General features: G+C 38.8%; 1 protein-coding gene across 3 annotated transcripts in view; it reads left to right on the forward strand.

Moving 5' to 3' along the window:
• LOC125463244 (copine-8) overlaps nucleotides 1-18573 on the forward strand; it is a 300826-nt gene that overhangs the window by 185345 nt on the left and 96908 nt on the right. For all 3 annotated transcript variants that reach the window (XM_059654654.1, XM_048554261.2, XM_048554262.2), the window contains 3 exons: nucleotides 1339-1443; nucleotides 5582-5623; nucleotides 15355-15430. In XM_059654654.1, the coding sequence (XP_059510637.1) occupies nucleotides 1339-1443; nucleotides 5582-5623; nucleotides 15355-15430 (223 nt within the window). The remainder of the gene's footprint in view (nucleotides 1-1338; nucleotides 1444-5581; nucleotides 5624-15354; nucleotides 15431-18573) is intronic.

The raw sequence follows: 18573 nt of genomic DNA on the forward strand, positions 1-18573 counted from the left end.
AATTTGAGCACTGACCCATTATTCCAATTTTTTGTTTCATGCCATTCAACCAATTTCTTCTCCATGGCATGACTCTCTGGCTGCATTTGTTGAAGAGGGTAGGCTGAATCTGTGGATTATTTACTTGGATTTACACGCTAAGTAAAAAAAAAGTATCAAAGAGACCCATTGTGCTTTCATATGTCAAAGTCCGAGCATTGAGTATGTGAACTGAAATTTGATACAGGTCCAAAAGTGAGGCACACAACTGAAGCCATTACTTAGGAATTTGTGCATTTTGTTTTCATATGGGAAGGAAACAGCATTTATTAGTTACGCTACTAAGTTGTCAGCAATTAATTTTGAAAATTTCCGGATTCATTAATTTTGTATCTTAACACTAAAGCATCACATTTTAATGCTTTTGGTCATAACACTTTATTATAGTTGAGCAAGATAAACATAAATTGGAAAAGGAAGAAGGGTTTTGGCCCAAAATGTTAGCTTTTGAGCTCCTTTTGATGCTGCTTGGCCTGCTGTGTTCATCCAGCTCCACACTTTGTTACCGTGGATTCTCCAGCATCAGCAGTTCCCATTATCTCTCCTATCATTGTGGATTTTTCAGTTTTCATGCTAATTTATATATTTTTTATGCTGTAGGTTTTGTGCATAGCTAATTTTGTACCTAAGATGGTGCCATTAAAGGCAGCTGTTGTAGAAAATTTTCACTGTACTCCTGTACTTCCTGTACTTGAGTACAAGAGTACATGTGATAATAAAGGATATTCTGATTTTGAAGTCCCAGCATTCACTAAGTTAGCCTGCCCGCAGTGCATTATGGTACCAAGGCTTGTTCTGATTCCAACTGGCCACTGAATTTGCTTCCATGCTTCCCCCTGCCCAGCTCTGTCAATGACTGCCCTTAGAATAAACTAGATGTTTATCTTACACGTGAACATTATAAGAAAGGAACTCTGTAGCTGCTTTAACCAACTGATAATAAACACAAAACAAAATACACAGTTCCCAGCAAAAAATGATAGGCTATGGGAAAGATTATGTGCAGACTAGGTGGGGTTGAAGAAACTGGTACTTTTTATTTAATCGTTCTGGTTTGACATCTTTTCATTTTTATCCACCGTGATATAATACATATAATGGATTGATAAGGTACTAACCTCTAAGATTCAATTCCTGATTTGAGCTCCTACCATTCATACTAATTCATTGAATCTATGCTGTGGTCCATTTGGACTTAATTTTTCCAATCAATGAAACAAACGCAGAGAAAATGAGAAAATTCTTACTGCTAATTTGTTATGACTATTTCAGACTATGTTTTAATTTGTAAATTTTCAGGTTTACCATTTGTCACAAGACAGAAGTTGTAAAGAATACCTTAAACCCAGTGTGGCAGGCCTTCACAATCCCTGTGCGTGCGCTCTGCAATGGGGACTTTGACAGGTAGGCGTAATCAATCTCTATCTGTTTATAAATTCAGCTTGAAAATCATTTGTGGCTTTTTTAAAAGGTGACGTATACAAGATGAGTTTACATAAATGTTAAGCTTTGACACAACATTAGTTTCTGTTGACAGGCATCTCCCAGACTATTTATGTATATTTAATATCGTGCAGATCTGAATATTCCATGAATTGCTAAATGATTTCTTCAGTTTGGGACACTGTCAGTCAATCATTTTATATGTTTAAAATGCTGCAGATAAGTATATGTATTAGACAGACATTGAAAAGCATGCGGCAAAGACAGAGTAGTTTTAATGGGGGGTTTAACACCATATTTGAATGTGACCTAACAGATGTTCCTAAGAGACAACATTGTAGCTCACCAGCAAGAATGCTCACCTGAACATGGAGTCATTAGGAAAGTCAGTGTTCCTCCCAACTTCAAATAAAATGATTAACTGCTTCTTTCTCCAGTCCCAGCCAGTGGTACGCTCCTTTTCAGTCACCTCATTTGCTTTTAGCTGTCTTCTGTTGGTCACTGTTGAGGTCATTGTTTCTGCTATCAATGCAGCAACCTGATCTTTGAAAATTAGAGTGATATTTAATTCATGTTATGGGGTTCTTGTTCACTGGAGATTCAGTGAATGCTCCAACTTTTCTCCTTCAGAAAAAGCCTTCTAAATTAAATGCCCTTCAGGCATTTAAATAGGAGCATGTTTTCTCTGGGATCAGGGATTGCATGGGCATAGGTCCCACTCCTGAGAACTGCTGGCCAATGAGAAGCTGACCGCTGTGCATACAGTGGAAGGAAATTCACCAAGATCAATGAGGGATTCCAGGGCAAAGGTGACTGAGTGTGGTATGGGTGTCATGCGTCAGGGTCAGACATGGGGAAATGTGGCTTCAGCAAGGGTGGAGTGTTCTGGCCAGTCCTCCCCTTCCTGATGTAAGGCCCCTTGATCACCCAATAAGTGCCTTTGAAGGAAGAACTCCACCAATGGGAGTCCACAGGTTTGGTATTTTGGATTTTCTGTATGATAAGTCTTGGCCACTGCTGGTTGCACACCAGTGCCAGCAGAATGAAACACTTAGGTGGGCATTAAGTGCCCATTTAATGGGCTCATGGGCAGCAGAACGGATAGGCTGACCATTAGCCTGGCTGTTTATCAAGGCAGAGGTGAGAAGATGATAAGATCCCCACTCATTATCTTCCAACACAATTAAATGCCCTTTGCATGCAAACCCACCTCAGTGGAATGAATTAATTTCTTCCCATTGCCTTTTACCATGGGTTTGAATGATTATTGGGGGTATGCAGGAATGTAGAGGTGGAGTTTACAATCAGACCAGCACAATCTTATTGAAAGGTGGGGTAGATTTGAAGCGCTAAATGGCATGCTCATATTCCATGCTCATATGTTTGACACATTACATACCCATTAATTGTCTATAGCTCGCTCACTTGATCATGATGAGACTATCAGATCAGTCAGAATCTTATCACATGGTGGAACAGGCTTGAGGGTAAGATTGGCCTTCTGTTGCTCCTAATTCTTGCGTTCTTGTGTGGATACAACCAATTCAGGGATTGTTCCCTTCAAACCTACTTGGAGGATTGGAGAATGCTACAGAGTTAGAAAGCAAAGAGGATTTGGAGGGAATTGGACATGAGATGAGGATTTTCAAATTTGAGGCCTTGGTGGACTGGGAGTTAGTGTTGCTTACTGAGCACGGAGTGAATGTGATTTAACCCAAGTTAAGGTATGAGTTGTAGAGCTGTGGATGAGATCAGGTTGAGAGAGAAAAAATGATGCACTGGTTGGATTTGAGTAGCTAGATCTGTAGCTGACCAAGGCATGGATGACGTTTTTAGTACCAGCTTGCCTGAAACATTTGAGAAGATGTGTGATGATAAAGGTGGAAGTAAATGATCTTAAACAGTCTTAACAGCTATCCACTGTTGGCATGGAACAATGTAGTTCTTCCCTTTGGTCACTGTCTGTGTGAGCAATTCCATCAATTCTATGGAGATTGCAAGAACTACAGATTCTGGAGTCAGAGTCAATACTATGTGGAGCTGGAGGAACACAGCAAGTCCTGATGAAGAGTGTAAACTGCGACCTGCTGTGTTCCTCCAGCTCCACACTGTATTGACTCTGTTAATACAATGACTGTTCATGTAATTCAGAATTTTTTTTGGATCAATAGTAACAAAGACAGAAATACTTAGCTATATATTTTATGACCTTTGATTACCAAGGTAATTGTAGTTTCACAAGATATACTAAGGAATCTGATTTTCGCATGGAACTTTATTCTCCTTTTCCTTTCAAAGGGTTAGGGTTTTCTCCAAGATCCAATCCAAAATGACACAGCGATCAGGCATCAAAACCCACCATCATGTTTCCATCCAAAACATATATTTCCCTTCACCTGTCTCCTTAGAATCACTGCTGGATGCTCTTTACTTAGAAAATGGAGCGTAGGTTCTGAGCATTGTCTCTCTCAAACCTTCATTCCTCAGGATTTCTTAGTGAAAGTTTGACTCTGGCAGAACAAATTTCTTTCCTGTTGGTCTAGCAGCATCAAATTTTATAGCACTCAAATTGAAACCAAGTCCTAAAAATATTGTAGCTTTCTTCTTCTGGGCTCTCTTGCTTTTTTCTTAGCAAGCCTTGCCACCATCCAGTCATGGTCCTGCTATAGCATGGCCAGACCCTTGTTGGTAACAGTGGTAAGAATCCTTGGTGCTCATGTTCAGTGATCTCTAATCTTTAGAGTCACCATGGGTGTTGGAAGAACAGGCAGAATTGCTGTCCCAACGATAATCTTATTCATAAGGGAATATGTATGCAGGAAATATAACAAAGAATAGATTTTTATCTTGTGCAGCAGACCGGAACAGATTCAGTATTATTTTCCAGCATTTTTTTGCTTCTCAGTCTATTGTTTTTCTGCAGTATTTTTATACCCTTCGTAGCACTGACAATGTTTACCAAAATACCTGTCATCTCTCTCCCTGTTGCTACCATTTCTATTTTTTATGCTTTCTCTCAATTAGGTGCGTCTAATTTACTTAATTTGCTTTTGCTGCCATTTGACTTCCTCTCAATCATTCTACCTGTTGATGGTAAATTTGTAATTCTGGTTTTGCTGAAATGAAAGCACTTGCAATTCTTTCAGTTTTTGAAATCCTGTCTGGAGGAGGATAATGCTGATAACTAGTGAGATTCTCATTTTTGCAGTAAGTTTGAAAGTGAGCCACAAAGCAATACAAAGAATGTAAACTTCCCAAATTTACTTTTTGGATTTCCAATTTTTTACAGATTATATCTTTACAACAATGATTTTGGCTTCAGAAGAAGTATTGTGGCCAATTATGGGTACTGTACTTTGAGAAAAGTGCCAGGACCTTAGAAAGTGAAGAGGAAATTAATTAGTGTGGTGCCAGGGATGAAATATTTCAATTATTATTGAGAAACTATGTAAACCAGGGTTGTTCTCCGTACAGGAGAGGAACATAGTAGAGGCTTTCAAAATTCTGAAGAATTTTGTTGGAGTCAGTGAAGAGAAAATGTCTATGACAGAAGAGCTGGTAACCAGAGGATATAAATTTCCATTTGATGCTGCTAGACCAACAGGAAAGAAATTTGTTCGGTCAGAGTCAAACTTTCACTATGAAATCCTGAGGAATGAAGGTTTAAGAGAGACAATGCTCAGAACCTAAGCTCCATTTTCTAAGTAAAGAGCAACCAGCAGTGATTCTAAGGAGAGGGGTGAAGGGAAATATGTTTTGATGGAAACATGATGGTGGGTTTTGATGCCTGATCGCTATGTCATTTTGGATTGGATCCTCGAGAAAACCATGATGTTTTCAATCTCTGCACAATGGACAACCGAGTTACTTTTCTTTCCTATTTGTTCGTTATTTTACAAACTTTGTTTTATTTTATTGAACAAAGCACAGTTTATACTGGAATGTTTTCAAATATCTGGTTGTGTTATACAATTCATTTATATTTATAATGTGAAACAATTTTTTTGCTAGATGACAATTTTGCAACTCTTGAGACAGTTTACTGTAAATGAAAGGAGGAATAATATAAATGCGTATCTTGTTTATATATTGATGACAGAACTATCAAAGTGGAAGTGTACGACTGGGACAGAGATGGAAGGTAGGACTGTCTTTGTTGTTGTTGCTTTTTCTCCCATCCTCAGGTCAGGACAATATTTTCTTTTCTGGCTGTTTAGTTTCAAATTACAGTTTGCAATGCCAAACAAATCAACATTGCCTTTTTCACACCAAAATTGTGTATATGGGTCTGAAATGCAACACAATCCCAGCAACACTGGAGAGGCAACTTAAGGTTTAGGTGTATCCAGAAAAGAACTTTGCCTTTTGGGAACATGCATCACGAAACTACACTCTTCATGACTGTCCGTCCATTAAACTGAATAGAGCAGGAGTGGGAATTCATAATATTGGATTCTGGACGACAAAATAAAACTCACCTATTTGTATTCTTGCAATCCTTTCTTTGTGTATCTTTGTTTCCTTTACCATTTGGTGTGTTGTCTTCTCTGCTTGCTAATGTACAAGCACATTGTGCATAAGTATCATCAGTTTCTATTTGAAAATTCTGCTAATGCTGTGGTTGCACTTCCTCCTATTATCATGGACTTGCCTGTGGTCCACCGCTGACTTCATCTTAAAAATGTCCAAATTGCCTGGAATTATTAAAGATCAGTGATGACAAAATCAGACTATGCTGTAACAGGCAGGTGAATGGACCCTGATAAAGATTAACATTTCTTCTTCAGAGCAGGCAAATGCTTTGGCCTAGATTTTTGAAATTAATTTCAATCACTGATAGTCTGTTTCGTTGGATCTAATAATTGTCCTCATTTAGATATGATTTTCCCTTGTTATTTTACAGCATTATTCAGGGTTTTAGTTTTTTTATGATACTCAAGAATTGCTTTGCTATTATTTTAAAACTGAAAAAAAAATCATTTGATAGTGGCTGTAAGTTTGAGTTATATCATCTTTCACCTTAATTTTGAAAGAGTCACAGAGAAAATAGTTAATAGATTTGGCTATCATTTTGTTTTTGGTAAAATGTCTATTTAGGTTACAGCTGGGAATGTTTTATCTCTTGAATGGTTTGAAAATGGTTATTTTCTCAGTGTTCCTCTTCCGGTCAACTGTCTGAGGCTGAATTTTCATGTCTTTCTCTGTGTTGGAATGAAGGCATGCTGGCAAAAAAAAAGCCATGGACGACTAGAAATGATTTCAGGATTCCTGGTCCATATTCCAATCATTGGCAATGCATAATGATGAGGGTTGAGGGTCAGTTTATATGTGGCGGTCCTGGTGTTGCTGATTTTTATTATGGGTTTGGGTATATCATAACCCCTGCAATTTTAATCAAGGCAGTCCAGTTTAGACAGGATTTTGTTTTCAGTTTCTGTGGGAGTCATGGTGTATACCAGCTCAGAAATGTTGCCAACTGTGGATGACCCTAGTCTGGCGTCTGAAGCGATTTTACAGATAACTTGGAGAATTTTTATCCAACTTCATATGTCATACTTATTTACTGTATGATAAGTTAAAATGTGTTTTTAGATGAATATTTCACGATAGGGCTCGACTCTTAAAAGTTAAATCATCATTAAATTGCCCAAAATTGTAACAGTGCAAAATCTTCATTTGCATTAAAGTACATTTTCCACTGGAAACAGTACTCATCTGCAGTGAACAGTGTTGATAGTATGAAGTTACTGTCTGTAGGTTCTCTCCTGTGATTTAATATTTTGTTGAATGAAAGCTCAGCCATTTGCTTCCCTTCTTCAAGTTGAGTTCTTTGATTTGAAGATTTGATTTATTTAGTTCTGGGTGTTCTGCTTGTCATCATTCAATAGAAACTCATTGTGAATGCCTGCGTGAGTTTCATACTCTGCTAATGGCTTCAGTTCAGCCAACATTATTGATACAGCTGCGACTGAGAGTTTGATTATCATGATGCATTTTGGGTCATGTTAACATCAAACTCAAGAATTATTTATATAGTGGACAATGAGTGAATGACATTGGGATGGGGATTTGGTTTGAGGGTCACATACAGGTGACAGATATGAGGGAACAGGGCAAAGAAGATTGGAAGGAATCTTACTCATCTGTGCTGAAGCCCCAGGGGATAAAGATAAGCCTTTTAGCCTGTTTGCATTTCTAATTCCAGCCTAGATTCTCAATGATGAAAATAACAATAGCTGGCAATACTAATCAGGAGGTGGGATCATGACACTGAATAATTTTATAACCTCCAATTCTTTCCTCCTCGATCAAAATCTGATCCCTGGTCTCACTGGAATTGACAGGCAAAATTGATGGCGGGGCAAGTTTGCAGAATGTTTAGCTTTATAAATAGAAATTCAAATTTCAAAGTCAAACCTCAGTTCAGAAAATAAGAGAGGTTCTTTTAGAGGATACAGAGGAGATTGGCTAAAATGGTATTGTGTGGAAAAACTAGGGAAACTGGAAATTTTCCCTCTGAAAGGCTGTGGAGTCATTTTCAGAAGAAACTTTAAAAATGGAGGTGATGTACACCTAGAAAGGAGATTTTATAGGGGTATAGGGAAGAGTGGCGCAGTAGCATTTTAAAAGGTAATAGTTGTAAAATAACTAATGCTGGAGAGTGCATTAAGCTCCACATTCTTTGATCCCAGAAGCACTTGGGAGATAAAAGGCCGAATATCTTAAGATTTTGTTGAGTGAAGACCCATATCCACAATTCTTCCAGTAGCTTTCAGTCGTAATAAAACAAAAACAAAGTATTGAAAATGTTTCTATTGTCAAATAAAATGAAAGTACTTGAGAAATTCAGTATGTCCCAGGAGCATTTATGGGGAGGGAAAAACAGAGTGAGCAGGCAGAATCTAGTGGGGCCTCAACAATGTGGACTCTGGCATGATTTGGACCAGAATCATGAGATACGTTTAGTAAGTCTACCTTGACGTTAGGAGCAGGTCACAACGTCTTATGCATCTGCTGGCTGTTGAGGTGGGCTTCTTGCAGACAGCAGTGAGTTGTCAAGTACGGAGTTTATTGCTTGTTCAAAACCTAATCAGCTGCATATCTTGTCTTATTAATGTGCAGCTCCCTATCTTACCAAAAGAACTGAATAAGTTAGATGCCAATAATTCTTGACATGGAAATTAGAGTAGGTGCCTGGTGACTTCAGCTCACTGGCTATGACGAACCTCCATACTGTCCAGTACAAAACAGCATCTTGGGGCAAGATCCAAAGGCACTTGCCACATGCATCAGTCCTGCACAGACATTGGCATCCAAAATTTGCCAAACCACTCAGGATCTCCGTGGCAGCTCTCCAATCTACCTGTGGACTCCTTAGAGAACACAGAACTGCATTTTAGGTGACTCGCATTGAAAGGCTGCTTCATGGACACTTTGTGCATGTGGGCAGGCATCCATCTCAGGGATTGCACCAGACTGCATCTCTGGGCTGCTCACCTCATCTCGTTTTCATTTCCCTTGCTTGCTTTATGCCTACCTGCAAGCTTGCACCATTGTGCCTTGCCTTGGTGTGTCAATTAGCTCAGTCACACAACCAGGCAGCTTGCCCTGCTGGTCAGCAGTCTTTTGTCAAGGGAGCAAACATTTTCTTTGTGTGACATGTCACTGCTGCATGTGCAAGCAGCTTACATGGCAAATACACTGCATGGGCAGCAAACTGTCAGCCATGTTTCAAAGTCTTAGAGGAGGAGTAGTTCCCAACAAAATCTATGTCTGTCAGTCAAGGCTTCCTAGGACAATTAATCAAGGATAACTTCCCATGCCAGTGTAGGAATTAGCTTCAGTCAAGCATCTGGTTAGTCCAGGGCTTGGACATAGAGTCATAGAATCGCTACAGCGTGGAAACAGGTCCTTTGGCCCAACAAGCCCACACTGACCCTGCAAAGAGCATCCCACCCAGACCCATCCCCCTTCCCTTTCCCTGTAACCCTGCATTTCACATGGCCAACACATCTTTCTGCGGATTCTTGAGCACTATGGGCAATTTAGCATGGCCAACCCCCTCGCCTGCACATCTTTGGACTGTGGGAGGAAACTGGAGCAGCCGGAGGAAACCCACACAGACACAGAGAGAATGTGCAAACTCCACGTAGACGGTCACCTGAGGGTGGAATCGAACCTGAGCCCCTAGCGCTGTGAGGCAGCAGTGCTAACCACTGAGTCACCATGCCACCATTAAACCCTGTGGCTCAATAGTGGCCATTCAGAGGGGTAGGGCTATCACTGTCAGGGAGATGTACAGCCACCAGTCAGAGGACAACTACCAAGGAAGGGAGGCTTGGGAACCTGCCCATGTTGATTGGGGGATGGAGGCTGAGGAGGGGGGTATGACATTTGTGAAATGAGACAACTGTATTTACAAGAAGGGGATATGGTATAACATTGTTGTAAATGGTCCAGTGTGAGAGGGGGACTAAAACATAAATTGCTGGAAAACCTCAGCAGGTCTGACAGCATCTGTGGAGAAAAATCCAACAGAACCATTCTAAAGAAGGATCACCAGACTTGAAACACTAACTCTGATTTCTGTCCATAGATGCTGTCAGACTTACTGAGTTTCTCTAGTAAACCCTGTTTCTGTTTCTGATGTCCAACATCTGAATTTTTTTTGTTTTTTATTTAGTGCAGGAGTGGGTTTTTCCATGGTCAGGAGTATCTTGGCTTCAAATGTGGGGCAGTAATTGACCAGATCCGGCATGTTGATCTCTTATGCCAAGTGGATGGGGAGGGGACCTGTTGCAGGTCTGTGGAGATGGGTTGGGTATGGACCAAAGGAGGTGTAAAGTCTAGGGGCTGTAAGGAATTAGATATGGATGTTTTGGGCCTCACCGCCACACACAGACAGAGGCTGGAAGGCACTTACTGAAGATTGCCAGCTTGGTAGAAGGTGCCGGTGAACAGTCAAAAGTAGACAATGAGGAAGAAAATGGCTGCAGTCACATGTGCGGTGGCCACACTAAGTGTCTCAAACAATGAAGGAAGGACCTACAAGAGCTCTCCATATGAGGTCCTTGCTTTAGACAGCAACATTATTTCACATAGCGCCATGCTCTCCACAGGACACAGCCCTGCAGGCTCCCTGATCCCTGGTGATCCTAAAGCATTGACTCTCTGTGTGCTGTATTTTCCCCTGGCTCATGTATTGCTGAATGTTGCAGTCACACCATCAATTTTGGACACACCCGCTCGGGAAAAGTGCAAAATATTTTACCACAAGGAGCATCTTGTCCATCTTGCTTCCCCGTGTCGGAGCAGGCTGTCAACATAGACATCAATCCATGGTACATCCTGTTACACTTGCTGCTCTTCAGAGTCAAACAAGTGGATCTGCTGCCAGTTAAATTTATACAAACTTGAAGCTTTGCATAGTGTTCTGTCAATTGTGCCACCAAACTGCCCTCAAGGCTATTTTTCTTCCTTTCTTTCACTCCCACTACATCAACAGTCTCTAAATGCTTGAACCACAAGATTACTTTTTAAACTTAAGTGCAACCCAAGATCTGCCCTGTAGTGAGTGTAGAATAAACAGTTTATTTTTTGTGTCATATAAATGTAAGATTGAGTACTTATCATTTTTCATTTTGACCTCTACTCACTAAGTCTCAGTTTGATACCCGTGAGCGCACATTGTCAGTGGTTTGAAGTCTGCATTGCAGTCTGAGATGGGTAGTCATACACAGTGCATCAAATGGGTATCTGTGAGGTCGGTGATCATCTTCATTTGGGAGAACACTATCTCACGGAGGTATGTGGAGTCAAAGTATGCTTTTACTTTAATAGTGCAGGATGATAAGAGTTGGTATTTTTCTCAATTTGAGACCCCAAAAATCACTGTCCCTTGATCTGATTTTCAGCTCAATGTAATTTTGCATGTTATTGCTCCATTATCAGCTCCATTGTTCTGTAAATCAAACACCTGACGGAATTTGCTAGTCAATCCACCCACTTGAATTTTAGACAAACGTAACGACTCATTTCAAGTTCCTGAGATTGCCTGTTGAATTTCACTGCTCATTTCCTCAGGCATACACAGAAGGTTTCTAGATGGAACTATTATTATTTGTTTTTGATCTTTTATCTCTAGCAATTTCTCCAGACTCAAGAAATGTTACAACAGTTTGTTTTTTAATTGGGTGGATCACAGATCCAGTTTCAATTCAAATGCATTCACAGCACTGATCATGTGTGCTAAATGTCTCACCTTTCCCTGCAGTTCGCATTTCAGTTTGTTCAGTTTTGACATTCTGGTTTTTTAAGGAACCTGATGTTGAGCAATCACACATTGTCTGACAGCTCACTGCATAATTCAGTCCTTGATTTAAGGAAAGTGGTGATTTCAGGCAGATCCAAAAATCTTTTACAGCATCTTACCTTGACTTAACCACCTCACATCAGCATGAAGGATTAGTGCATTATAAGCAACATCATTTTCATCGAATAAGGACTTAAATTAATGGTCCTGAAGGACTGTTGCTGAAATTGAGTTTGCCAACTTAACAACTTTAATTATATGAGAAAGATCCATAACTTTTCTCACTTTTGCTTGCTGCTAGATTACATAGTGATAAGTGACAAATGAGGGGAATTCAAGATCATTTTCTGCAAAACACAACAAAAATCTGCATTTACCCCAAGGATGGCTGGTGTACATTGCACATTGCATGGAAACTCCTAATGTCAATACAGCAAATCATTCAGAAGATGGAAAAGTGTCAGTCATCCATGATAATGGACCAAACAATGAAGTGGGTTTATTTAACATGGAACAGCTCGTTTGATAGGAGACCTGACAAAGTTTTCGAGGCAAACCCAATATGTTATGTTACGGAATTATAGAATCCCTACACTGTGGAAGCGGGCCATTCAGCCCATTGAGTTCACACCGATCCTTCAAAAGGCATCCCACTCAGATTCAGTCCCCTTCCCTATAACCCTGCATTTTCCATGGCTGTCCCACCTAATTTATACACCCCGGGACACTATTGGAAATTTAGCATGGCTAATTCACCTAAACTGCACATCTTTGGACTGGAGGACGAAACTCAAGCAGACGGGGTAGATCATGCAAATTCCACGCAGACAGTCACCTGAGGCTGGAATCAAACCCAGTTCACTGGTGCTGTGAGGCAGCAGTGCTAAGCACTGAGCCACTATGCAACCTTGGAACTACTGTGCCATCTCTAGTTGCATACGGTTTTATATTATGTCATCTACAAGTGTGACATGTCTGACAATCAAAAAAGATAGACACTCTTTCGATGTATTCATCAACAAAGGCTTAATCAGGTTAGGGTGGGCTACCATTTTATTTGGAATGGTTTTTTTTGTTTTTGACTAAAGGCGTAGGAGTTGTTGAGTTTACCTAAACTTGTACATAATGACAGGAATTGCTACTTGCTCAATGAACTGATTGTGGCAAAGCTTGACATATCTCTTTTTCAAGAGATATTCCGCAGTACTGTGTGTTGCACTTACTCTACGGATCATTTTAATGAATCCAGCAGTGTCCTAATTGTCTTCTCTCCATGGGATCCAGGTAGAGATCTACCTTGTAAGAACCTTCAATGATACCGTGAGTTGTAGTAATTAGAAGTGAGAGTAGTTGCCCTTGGTGCCTTAGGCCAATTACAGCACCCACAAATCTTAACAAGACTGTGGTCAGTAGGGTGAGGTAGGGCAGGGTGGAAGCAACCAAAAAAAAACCCCATTGTAGCTCACATGATATCCGACACAAGGGGAGATGCCAGACCTACTGTTGTCTGAGGTCAGCCATCAAACCACTATAACATTGCTGCAAGAATTACTCTGGGAAATACTCTCAGTCCGACCAGCTACAGTTTCTTTTCACCATGAAAATATCAGGATTGGAGTTCTTTTTGGCAACAACACCGTGGAAGTTAAATTAATCTACAATTTCTATTAATCTTCTATTAAAGTTCCTACCCATTATAACCATGAAGAGATGGAAAGTTGTAAGAATACCATCACCTGAGTCACACACTATCCTGACTTTTCAAGTGATTGCTGATCTATGATTGATAGATCAATATCTTACAGGAATCGGGTTCTAAAGAAGATTCATATCAGACTTGAAACAATTTCATTTCAGGAATTAAGATTAGGAGAATAAATATGACTATGACACCTCTACCTCTGGAGACTATTGTTTCATTTAATTTTCTGAACAAATCTACAGATGTCTGGGGAAGATTAGATTGGACTATGATAAGCTTTCATGCAAACCCTGGGACACAAAGTCTGATGTTTTGCCAAAATGCACTTTGCTACTTCTTCACATCAATGTTGTTCGGTGAATAACAATCATGTCTACAGTTTTGAACAGCAACATTTCTGCAAAAATGCAGCCCAAGTTTCCCTGGCAGAGCCTTTCGTTTCCATGCAACCATGATTTTCAATTCTTCCAGGTTATAAATTTTTCCTTGAAGTTTTGAAACAAAATCTCATTTTAAATGTAATCGTTTTTACTTTTCTGTTCTGTTTGTTTTAATTCTCTCCTTCTCAATCTTTTTTTATTACCCATTCTTTATTTTTCTTCTTATATCTTGATGTTAATTCATCTTACATCCTCTTTTGTTTATTAGTTCTGTTCTTTCCCTGTCCAGAAATGTTACTGATTATTCTGTTAAACTATTAGACTTATTGTTCACCAAGGTTCCAGATGCCTTATTCACTTATCAATTCAAACATGACCCCACTTCTAGCACAAAAGCTTTTTGAGCCAATGAACGAGAGAACAAAATACTTGATAATCTAATGGATCATGCCAAGAAATGTTTGCCTTCTATTCTAACCCATTCCTGTTTTAGAGCTTTGAAATTATCTGCAAGTTCTAAATAATTAATTTTCCATCTTTCAGTTGTGCTTTCCCTTTTAAATGCAGACATCAAGACAAATCTGACAGTTTATGTTCCTGTTAAAGTGTTTGATGTGATCGAGTTAAAAAACTTACCGACTCTCAGATTCAAAATGATTTGGGTGAAAATTTTGTTTCTTTAAGATTTTCTGCAGTTCTTTACAGTAATTGTTGGGCTTTGATTGCAACCAAATAAAAACAACAGGATGCCCTTTACAAGTTAAACCCAAAGAACTTACACACAGAGTAACACAAATCAACAATGTAGAGTGTGTGAAAATTTTCTGAATGGACTCCTATCTGTTAAAAAACAGTTTGAAATTTTCATTGGTTTTCCTGTTGGCAAATCAAAATTACAAATGAGCTTTTGTTTTTGAAAATTTATTCAACAAAACAATCAGTTCCTTCTGTAACTTCGTTGCATACATCACTACAAGCAGGTTTTTCAAAAAAAGTTGTGATTTTACAGGCGTATGTGTATTTGTTTTGCATTGATTACTGTTTTGCATTTAATATTCTGTTATTATCAGGTAGTTTCTTGAATGAGTTTATTGAAGTTATCAATTATGTCATTCAGTCTATGAAAATGCATCTTATCTGCATTTCATACTCGATTTAACGTCGTCTATTTTTGGCTAATTAATTAAACAATTTTGAAAGGTGTCCCTCAAAATGGCCTTGTATGACAAAATCAAGCTGCCAGAGAATACTTGTTAAATTACTGAATTAAATCAGGCTGCAAAGTGCCCGATCCTTAAATGCAGCTTTGCAATCACAAGTATACAATTACACATACAAAGAAGAGTTAAGTTTTCTTAGTCACTCACCTAAAGCTTTTCACCCCAAATACGGTTAATAGAGCTTATTTGTGTGTATTGGTATGTGGCTGTTTCTGCCGTGCGACCAGAGTTTAACCACATTGTGTTTTTGATGTGCAGCCATGATTTTATTGGGGAATTCACCACTAATTACAGAGAACTTTCAAGGGGACAGTCACAGTTCAATGTATACGAGGTAAGTTCTTGCTTTTTGTTTACAAATAAAATGATTGGATTAGAATGGATATTGTGCTGGTCCCTTCCAATTTTAACATTTTTTGGTGTGGGTTAAAATTGAATGAATATTTTGATCAATAATATTGCAAGTGAAATATTTTTGGTATAAGGGAAAAGTCACTTTCGATCAATTCTCTTATCTGTTTCCTTAGTATAATCTTCAATTCCTTATTTCTCCAAAACTGTATTCACTGTTTATACTGCATACTAAAGCAGCCTCTGGGATTTTACTTTGAAAGTCTGTTATTTTATTGGGTGAAAAGATTTCACCTTTTTTCCTGATTCCTAATATCCTCACCTTTCATTTCTCTTGGTATTTGAATGTTTTTATAAATTTGGTTGAACTAGCTCCATCAATCCCTTCAAGATTCTGAACCCTTCAGATAAATCCCCATACTATTCCCTCTCATTTCCAAAATAATGCCCACCTTCTTTAGCCTTTCTTCAGTCATTATTTTCATCATTGCAAATATGGGTCATTTCTGTGCTTTCTGAATGCTTTTTTTTATTCCTCTTTGTTCTTGAGATAATTTTCAGCCAATGCCCTTAGTTGCCTGTGGTTGGTCAATCAGTTACAATCTTGCACAATTGACCGCACCTTTCATAATTTTGAAATGTCAACAACCTTCCTTAACTCAGTTCCAATGGAGAAAAGCCTTAATGTGACAGTCTTGTTTTTGTTGATGAAACTGTGTCATTTACATTAAGCAAATTCGATATCACTGGAGTACACATCGTCATAAAGATGTACAGAATGGAAACAGACCCTTCAGTTCAACCTGTCCTTGCCAGCTAGATTTCCTAAATTAATCTAATCCTATTTGACAGCATTTGGCTCATATCCCTCTAAGCTCTTCCTATTCATGTACCCATCCAGATTCCTGTTCATTTACCTTAAATGTTACAATTGTACTCCTCTCCACCACTTCCCGGCAGCTCATTCCAGACACGCACCGCTCTCTGCATGAAAAAATTGCCCCTTAAGTGCTTTTCAAATTTTCTCCCTCTCACCTTAAACCTATGGCCTCTAGTTTGGACTCCTCTACACTGGGAAATAGGTTGTTCATAACCCAAAGAACTGAAGAAGCTGGAAATAAGGTATCGCTGGAAAAACTCAGCAGGCTTGTTAGCATCTGTGGAGTGTAAGCAGAGTTAACATTTCTGGTGCAGTTCTGTTTATGGACCATTGGACCTGAAACATCATCTCAGCTTTCTCTTGACAGATGCTGCCAGACCTGATTTTAAAAAAATCCCATTTTGCTTCATTACTTTTCCTTGGGCCATCCATGATAATTGATTCTTGGGTAGGTTCACCTCGCATGGATTTGAATATGGCGTACATGTCATTAATTATTGCAATTGCAATCAGAGGTTTATTTCCTTAAACACTAACGTATGTTGTGGCCAACAGCCAAAAGAGAAAAACTTTTACAATCAATCTTTCCAAGCAAAATCCAAATAAATGGCAGAAAGAGGCAAACAGAATAAAATACTGATAATCAGATTTTTAATGCTTTTAGAGTTTGAAGTCTAACAGTTATTTAAATTTATACATTGAGGTTGAAAAATAACTTGGGACTATTTGTAAATCTTGTCAATATTACATTTTAACTCACTTAGAGGCTGTGAATACCACAGCTGGCAACTGCTATGAGATCTGTCTGCAGGTAACAAGGAATCAGTTTTTGAGATAAACAGTTACCTTGTGAAAGAATGATAGATTTGACATGTAACTGTTCTCCAATATCTTTGAATGCTATTAAGCAGCACTTGTTTTGTTTTTAAAATGTTGCTGCTTCCAAACGCACCAATATGATTATAGATTATCTTTCTCTGAAGCTGAGCAATCAGCATTTCCGAATAGGGCAAAAGAATTGAAAATGGGACCCATCACCTCAATTCTCCACTTCACTGCACTGTCTGAGTTGAGATCGGCTTGCCAATTCTGACTTCATCACATCCTCATTTATCATGCTGCCTGAGTCAGGGCAGTCTGTGTCTGCATTGCTCTAAACCTAAATGGTGCAAATTTGTTTAGGTTTGAGCACAGTATGGATTAAGACTTCTCCTTTATTCTGGTACTGAGCTCTTTTTCTGTTATAGCTATATTTTTGAGTGAGGAGCCATGTGTTTGGAGCTGCCTTGCGGTAGTTCTTGGCAACTGGTTAAGCCAGTATATACTGTAATGGCTTATGTACTTTCAGACATTCTTAGTTAGATAGGCTTTGTGTATTTCATGAGGTGAAAGTTTTGTTATTCCCTCAGCTTTACACGAAGGTCATTAAGTATCCAGCCAAGCAAAAATTCTCCTGCAATAAGTCTGTTCTGCGGTGTAAGCCTTTTTATAATGCATAGTTTGTAGGATGGAGGTAAACTTTTATCAGGGAATGAAACTGATAAAGTTAGCACCATCAAAATATACATACTTGCAATAACTTTGTATAAACTGCCTTTATTTTAACCTGATCCGTAAATGGAAATTAATGTAAATGTAGAAACCAAGCCATTTATTTATCTGGGGTTTTGCACTCAGCCGCAGAGAAATTTATAGATTTTGGAAGAATCACTAAACAGCTGGATTCAGCTTTCAATGATAAATAAAAATTATATTTTTTAAAACAAAACTTGTATTTTGTTGTCAGTTGTCGTAATTTCAGAAAATGCCGGAACCTTTTGATTTACTTTGAAATGGAATCACTGGAGGCAAATTCAGAAAAATATTTCAATACACCCCACAAATCTTCTCCCTCTGTCCCATACCCCTCACATAGAGTACTGAGCCACAAAGTCACTGTTTCATGTTGCAAGTCACGAAAGCAAAAATGTTTCTTACTAACTGAAGGAAGGGACATTACGGTTTTTTTTTAGACATCGTAGTCAGACATTACAGTACATAATAAAAAGTGAAAATGATATTCACCTAATGAGAACACTAGTTGAAACCTGTGATGTTGCTGACAGGACTCAAGATGAATTTTAGATTTCAAATGTAGAGGACTAGGAATAATTGGATATAATTCAGTTCCCAATTACATTGTGTGTTCCTTATTTTTCTGAGGGACCGTTTAGCTCAGTTGGCTGGATGACTAACATGTGTTTCCT

Source organism: Stegostoma tigrinum, chromosome 25, assembly GCF_030684315.1.
Source record: "Stegostoma tigrinum isolate sSteTig4 chromosome 25, sSteTig4.hap1, whole genome shotgun sequence".
Lineage (NCBI taxonomy): Eukaryota > Metazoa > Chordata > Chondrichthyes > Orectolobiformes > Stegostomatidae > Stegostoma > Stegostoma tigrinum.